This window comes from Apium graveolens, chromosome 11 (assembly GCF_009905375.1).
Source record: "Apium graveolens cultivar Ventura chromosome 11, ASM990537v1, whole genome shotgun sequence".
Taxonomy (NCBI): domain Eukaryota; kingdom Viridiplantae; phylum Streptophyta; class Magnoliopsida; order Apiales; family Apiaceae; genus Apium; species Apium graveolens.
In genome coordinates this window covers 191,477,469-191,485,932 of record NC_133657.1, presented here as the reverse complement: position 1 = coordinate 191,485,932, position 8,464 = coordinate 191,477,469, and the positions used below count along the sequence as shown (strand labels likewise).

Genomic DNA, 8,464 nt, shown 5'->3' with positions numbered 1-8,464 from the left:
AAAAATAGAATCGCACGGCTTATCATACATGGAGGTGGTCTCTGGACATGTGTCAAGGCTACAACTAAACTTGGGGAGAAAGAAAAAGAAATAGAGAAAAAATTTGAGAAGCGTAAAAAAGAAAAATATGGTCGTCAAAAAGTTGCAACGTATCGCATTGCAAGATTGGACTACTTACTATAAATGGATGTTCACACTTCTAGTACGTTGTTTTATATATGGAGTGTACATCCCATCTTTAGCTGAGTGTAAGAGATATGAGATTTCAATTATCATATCTTTCGCTCTCTCCGTAAGCCAAACTCAAGAAACTATTCTTGAGAAGAAACCAAGAAAAATCCATTTTTTCTTGAATTTTATAAAAAAAATTAGTTCAGTATTTTTATGTTCTTGCATAGTTATATCTCGTGCAATTAATTTCATAATTAGTTGTCAAGTTTCAAAAACTCTTTAAAAGTTTTACAGTGTTGTAAAAGAAAAAGTTAAAATGTGATTTACATTATCACTAGTAAAAAACTTTGAGAAATGGTTTGTCAAAATTAACACTAGAAGTGCTTTGCAACAAGTCAAATTGATGATGTTATCTTAATTTGGCAGATATCTCATATCAAATAATATGAGCCAATATATATGAGATGTTATTCTCATGTATAGTGAGAATATATAATAAAAAACTCTGGAAAGGTAGGAGTCACAGATAATACATTTAACAAGTAAGTCAAGCTACAGATGTTATATTTGACTTAAATTTGTCAAACAAAATAAAAGGGGTAAATTAATATTTCTATATCATAATATTTATTGTGTGGAAATAATGTGTGTGAGTTACAAATATGACATTGAATTGCATTTAATTGAGTGATTACTTGAGTGAAGGGGTGTAAGAAAATCTATATAGCGATTCTATTATACACTTTAAACATAAAAAATAGTAGTATTAGATGCTATTGCCTCATGTTAAAGGTGTAACATCTTCATTTTCACTTGCAACAATTGCACACAACTTTTAGATATCAATTCCGATGTCCAGGTTGGGTTCTTCAACTTTTTTAAGATAAATGCCAAAATTCTGCTGCACCTTTTTGATCCTTTCGACTTTTTTTACTTTGTGCCAAATTTATCATGGGCAGCCACATTTGCCCCAACTTGATGTTAGTAGTTATCACCAATTTAGGCCTTTTTATAAATTTATAAAAAATAACATACATGTTAGATATTTTTCACCGCTTAAATCTGTTAACATTGCACTTTGCGTCTTCATTACATTTGAAAACTGTAGAAAGATGCAAGGTAATGAATATGAATTTTAATTTGAGATAAATTCTAAACTGCAGGTAGAATATAGTAATAATTAACATATTAATAATAAATGTAAAGAATATATATAAGAAAAAAATATATGTCATACACATGGTATAAGAGCTGCTTTATAGAATAAAGAGATGAATCTAACAACATAGTTATCGAGTTCACAATCAGTGTATAAACATAAATCCTGCAGTGAATAAAGTAGAACTAATAAATAGTTTCATATTATTACAAGCATTAGTGACTACTCAAGTGCCATTTCTCAAGCTAACAAACTAATCACATGGTTTTAGCATGTTACTCTGGAATATATAGTTAAGAAGACATTCCAGAATGAAGAACAGTACTGCATATGAGTATTAATAGTGTCATTATCGTTGACTAACCTAAGCTCGCATGATAGAGTTAGAACTATCGCGTACAAGAGGAGAAAAGAGCGAGTACCCACAAAAAATGGACAGCTGATGGGTTAGAAGTAGACAATTCTTGACATTGCGTTAGGTGGTGGGAACCATTCGTTGTAGATATAACAGAGTCACAAGCTCTAATAGCTATTAATTTTAATTTGTACAACATTTTTTTTAGTATATTCAGAAAAGCACAGAAAGAAAGTAGCATATAAATGTTTATTTTATAAAACTAGAAAATGTACAGAAACTTAAAACAAGCAAAAAGAAAGGCTTAATGAGCTTTTGGCCAGTATGGGCCGTTGTACCTACCGGCCCCAAAAGTATGAACACATACCCTTTGACCCCTAAATTATTATGTATCGTTTCCTTTAGCCCGTATCGGCAGTAAAACGACATCTAGGCCCATATCGGAGGGTAAACATAGCATCCTCTTTCCATGTTCTTCTTTCTCAATTATATCTGGCATCTCAGGCCTCCTCCTTTTCTTGGGTCTTCCAGGTTGCTTTTCAACCATGGGTGGTTTTATCACCATGTTACATCTCTCCCATGCCGTGTGACCATTCATTAGACAAATAATTCCAGAGTATGCCATTCTTTAATTTTCCATAAAATATATATGATCAACATATTCATCAACATTAGTCCCCAATCTGTTCAGCCAATCAACACCATGGTGACATGGTATGCCACTAAGATCCCGCCTCTTGCAACCACAACTTCTATAACCAATGTCTACTGCATACTTTGACCCATTCACCGTTGTTACCTCAAACTGATCATAGCCTGCATATGTAGAGTAACAACCTCCACTCCATTTCTTTTATTTCTCAACCAAAGAGGTTATCTTTGGTGTAAGCTTTCTATCTCCCCAAGCCTCCATTTCTTCCCTCTTGTTCTGCAACCTCCTCATTAGATATTCTCTAATCATTTCTAACATCACTAAAACACCTTCTTCCCTAGCCCTCAAGATACACCTATTAAAACTTTCATACATGTTGTTTAATAAAAGGTCACACTTTGAATCATTCCTGAAGTGTGACCTTGTCCAGTGGTGAAATGGAACTTTAGTCAACCATTTCCAAGCCTCTTCATTCTCCTCCTTCATTGTACCCATTGTTTTTTCAAATGCTTCTATATTTGAGGCCCTAGCACAATTCCACAACTTGTCCTTGAGTGACCTACCTGGGAATTTACCCTTGAAATTGATGTGCATATGTCTGACATAATACCTATGCTCAGCCATAGGTAACATCTCATCAATGACATTAAGTAACCCCTTCTGTCTGTCACTAATGAAAGTCCAACCCTCCCCAGCACCTACATCTAAATAATTACCCACCAAAGCCACAAACCACCTCCAAGAATCCAATCTTTCTGCTTCAACCATAGCATAGACTAAAGGGTACATACAATTATTACCATCTAGACCTATAGCACATAATAACTGACCTTTGTAAGCAGTTTTTAAGTAGCATCCATCAAATCCAAGAACTTTTCTGCATCCAAGCTTAAAACCATGCTTCAGACCACCTAAGCATATGTACATCCTCTTGAAGGTACCTTCATGTTCTGAAAGAGGTAGATCTAATATTTTTAATAATTAAAAAGAAATTAACTTGATAAATGTACACTAACCACTACTCCATATCTGAACTGGGTCTATTTCAATATCAACTGTGGAGTTGGGATTCCTCTTCAACAACCCTGTTTTGTAATCCCATAGCTTCTGGAACTGCTCTTCCTGGGATCCATTTATCATCTTCATGCACTTTCTTTTTCCTTTTCTGAGAATATGATGTTTGAAATCTATCTGCAAATCCTTTAACACAGTCTTGTGAAAGGCTTTGATTGTCATGTGAGGATTAATTCTGAACTCCGGGAGGTATTTTCTGCATAAAAACCCATAATTAATGAGGGGTAACCCAACATGCTCTCTAGCACATGTATGGTCTGTAATTGTAATAAAGAAATGGTCGGAATGTATTATATTATACACAATCCAAAAGGTACAAAGAAAAAGGAATAAAATATACCAGGTCCCTTAGTTTTTATTTGCATGCTTTTATCAAAATTTAATGAAGCAATTAAGGTCCAAGGACATGGTGGTTGACATACAGCCCTGACCCTAGTTCTGTTACTTTTCCTGAATCTTATGACCATCCCCTCAGTAGCACTATGATTCTGTATTGCCTCCATGTATTGTCCATGATCAGTGAATATCATTCCAACTCTCCACTTTAGGTTTTCTTTCTTTTTTAACACTGGGAATGCTTTTATCCTCTTCTGAGTCAGATTGGCATCTTCATTTTCATGGTCCGCCAAACTCTCCACATCATCACTGTCATATTTACCCTCCATGTCCACACCCATCTCAACATGTCTCTCTTCACTTAGACCAAGTCCTTGCCTATGTCTACCAATCCATTCCACGTCCTCATCAACATTCTTAGAAAAAAGAAGGTCATCATCTGTCATTGAGTAGTCACTATCAACAAAGTCATAATCATCAATTTCATCACTCCAATCTCCAACATCATTACTGTCATCTCCTTCACTCCTTTGAATAATTTGATCTTCAAATGGCACTAAATCTTCCTCATTCGAATGGTGGACATACACATCTATTTTATTATCATTCTCTAAAGCATAAGACTTCATTGTAGATACATCTATTTCATTTCTTACTAACATTAACCTCACTTCCAACTCTTTCTTACGCAGTCTAAAATATAGAGAACCAAAGCCCCCATAACCTAACGCCTTAGTCCATGCTCTAAGATTTTCTAAACTAATTTCATCAAGGTCTCGGATATGATACGCAATGACTTTACCTCCTACATATTCAGTTCTTGGAACCCATTTTAACTTCCCACCATGAAACAAAGATAAACTTACAACATCATCACCTTCAACATAAAATAAATGGATGTAAACACAACTAACACACAAATATATATATTCAACTACATTATTTAGTCTTTCGGTATAACACACAAACAAAATAAAGGAAAACAAAGACTGGGTCAACGTAATAACTAGATAAACATTCACAAGAACACACATATCAAGAGTTTTAGGCATTATATTGAACCAATCGATCAAAATATAGATTATATTGAACCAATCGATCAAAATAAGAGGATAAGAGAAATACGAACAGAGGTGTCATTGCTCTATGCCATTGAATGATCTGCACAATCCAAGCTCGAAAATCTTTAATCGCCACTGTAATCGCCGCTAATATTGAGTTTAAGAAGTTTAATTTGAGTAGAACTGAAGTGTTGGCAACTCTAAGGTTCAAAGAGTATACAAGACTTCAATCGTCAATGAGCGAATTTAGTAAAAGATATGTTTACCCTACAATATGGGCCTAGATGTCGTTTTACTGCAGATACGGGCTAAAGGGAACGTTACATAATAATTTAGGGGCCAAAGGGTATGAGTTCATACTTTTGGGGCTTGTAGGTACAACGCCCCATACTTTAAGGGCCAAAAGGTCATTAAGCCAAAAAGAAAAGATGTAGAAACTTGAAAGCTCTTACAGATTACTGTAGTCGATGCTAGCTGTAAGCCAAAAGTTCTTTCATATATTACTTCTAGGAGCTACAACTTTGCAACAGCTGTGAGCATCAATTGACATTCAATAGAGGTACAAAATCAAAAAAAGGAGGTGTTTAATTATGCATTCCTGTTTATACCTGTAATAAAAATGTGCAAGAAAATATCATTTTACGGTTACAAATTACAGTAGAATTATTCTTGTTGGAATATAAGCTATAACCTTCCAGAAAAACTATTTAATTCCTTACATGAATGTGAAGTCACAGATACATGATTCTGGTGCATGAACCTTAGTTTACATATTCGTGGATAATTAAGAATGAAGGAGACAGAGTCCATAGAAGACTACTTTAACATAGTTATTTCTATCTCAAATCAACTCAGGGTCAATGGAGAAGAATTGAAGGATCATCGGATAATAGAAAAAATTCTTCGGAGTATATCAAAGAAATACGAGCATATAGTTGTTGTAATCGAGGAATCAAAAAATTTAAGTGAGCTTCCAATTAAATATCTATTGGGCTCATTGCAATCTCATGAATTAAGGATTGAACAATTTGAATCATCACCCTCTGAGCAAGCATTCCAGATGCAAGAATTCCATCGTGGAGGCTTCCGTGGAAGAGGATGCGGAAGAAATTTTCATGGAAAAGGAAGAAGCCCACCAGATTCTTACGCAAGAAGAAGGTCTCAAGCACATAATTATCAATATCAATTAAATCCTGAAGCAAGTCCAGGAAATCAATATGAAAGAGGAAGATTCCATGGACAAGTTAGAGACAGAGGAAGAGGTAATTATTAATCTCAAATCCAATGCAATTTTTGTCATAAATTTGGTCATTTAAAGAAATATTGCTACTCGGGATTGAAATATGTAAGAAATGAGACCATTTTTTACATGAAAGTTCTGAATCAAAGAATGAAGAATCAGTCCTTCTTATGTTTAATGAGCAAGAGGTCTCCACCAAGAATATTTGGTACATTGACAGTGGTTGCAGCCACCACTTGATAGGACACAAAAGCATTTTTATTAAACTGGATGAATCTGTCCAGCGACAGGTAAAAACTGGCGATGATAAACGGCACCTGGTACAAGGATGTGGTGATTTTCCAATACAAACTATGTTCCAGAGCTGAAGCACAATCTTTTAAGCGTGGGACAATTATTAAATAAGGGACATAATGTGATTTTAAATGGTGAGCAGTGTGAAATAAGATATAAGAATAAATCTCTTATTGCGAGAATCAAAATGATGCCGAAAAAGATGTTCCCTTTAAAGTTAAATGAGACATAACTCAATTGTTTCTCTAGTATTGTGGAGGACAAATCATGGTTGTGGCATCTAAGATACAATTATCTAAAACAGAAATCTGAAGCTTTTGGAGTGTTCAGGAATTTCAAAGCTCTTGTTGAAAAACAAAATGGACTTGATCTAAAGGCCTAAAGTTCTGACCAAGGCGGTGAGTATATGAGTGGAGAATTTGAAGCCTTTTTGAAAGAGAATGGCATTATACATCAGCTGATAGTAAGTTTTAGCCCCTAACAAAATGGGGTGGCAGAAAGAAAAAATAGAATTATTATGGAACTTGTGTGCAGCATGTTCAAGACAAAAAGGCTACCTCATCCTATATGGGATGAAGCTGCATCATCAGCATGCTATGTCTTAAATCGAGCTTCTACTAAAGTTGCACAAGGAAAACCCCAGAAGAGGCATGGAGAGGTCACAAACCTGGTGTATCTCATTTTAGAATTTTTGGAAGCCTATGTTATTCTCATATACCGAAGGAGAAGCGTGAAAAGCTTGATGATAAATCTGAAAGGTGCATTTTTGTTGGCTACAACGAGAATCCAATGGCATATAGGCTGTTCAATCCAGTGTCAAAAAAATTAATAATCAGTCGTGACATAATATATGGTGAACAAGCAGCTTGGGATTAGAAGAATGGAAAAGAAAGCGGCAATATCATATACGACAACAATCTACTAGAAGAAGAAACTGGGACTGTTCTAGAAGAAGTTCCACGGCATGCATCACCAACATCTTCATCAAGTTCTAAGTCTGCATCTTCTTCAAGTCCTGAGTCAACACCTCGCAAAACCAGAAGTTTAGTTGAGATTTATGGCCAAATAAGAAGAATACTTGAAGAAGAATATGCAGACTTTGCTTTATACATGGAAAATGATCCTGTCACCTTTGACGAGGCTACTAAAGAAGAAAAATGGAGGGAGGCCATGAAGTAAGAAATGGATGCAATTCAAAGAAGTAAGACATGAGAATTAATTGATTTGCCTCCTGGAAAGAAAACAATTGGAGTCAAATGGTTGTTTAAAACTAAACGTGATGCAGATGGAAAAATTCAAAAGCATAAAGCTCGCTTTGTAGTAAAAGGTTACAAACAAAAGGTCGTCATTGATTATCAAGAAGTATTTGCTCCAGTTGCCCATCTTGAAACTATCCGGTTAGTACTTGCTCTTGCTGCTCAAAACATTTGGATTATTCACCAAATGGAAGTTAAGTCGGCATTTTTAAATGGTGTTTTAAAAGAGGAAGTGTACATAGACCAGCCACCAGGATTCATCAAAAAGGGAGAAGAACATAACGTTTGTCACTTAAAAAAATCCCTTTATGGATTAAAACAAGCTCCGAGAGCTTGGTACAGCCGTATCAATGGTTATTTCCAGAAGTGTCCTTTTGAACACACTCTTGACGTTAAAGAAGGGGCAATTAATAGTATTCTTATTATCAGCTTATATATTGATGATTTGATAATTGTTGGAAGCAATGCTGAAGATATAAATGTCTTTAAAGAAAACATGGAAATAGTGGATTTTTTATCTCTCAGCAGAAATATGCTAAAGAATTGCTGAAAAAGTTCAAAATGGAAAATGCAAATTCGGTTAGTACACCAGTTGTAGTTGGTTTGAAGTTAAGTAAAGATAATAATTCTGAGCTTATTGATCCTACATTATTTAGAAGCCTTATGGGAAACCTAATGTATCTTACTGCTACCAGAACTGACATAGCTTATGGGGTCAGCTTAATTAGCAGGTTTATGGAATGTCCCAGGATGTCTCACTGGGAAGCGGGAAAAATAATATTAAGATACATTCGAGGAACTCTCTCAGATGGAATTTATTATCAAAAAGTAAGCAATCCTAAACTTGTTGGATTTTGCGATACTGA

The 8,464-nt window shown here is 35.0% G+C and overlaps 1 protein-coding gene across 1 annotated transcript; it reads right to left on the bottom strand.

Moving 5' to 3' along the window:
• Positions 1–2,538: 2,538 nt before the first annotated feature.
• On the bottom strand, positions 2,539–3,264 carry LOC141696318 (uncharacterized). Its single transcript, XM_074500474.1, has one exon. The coding sequence runs from the start codon at positions 3,262–3,264 to the stop codon at positions 2,539–2,541; it is 726 nt and encodes a 241-aa protein (XP_074356575.1).
• Positions 3,265–8,464: the final 5,200 nt, after the last annotated feature.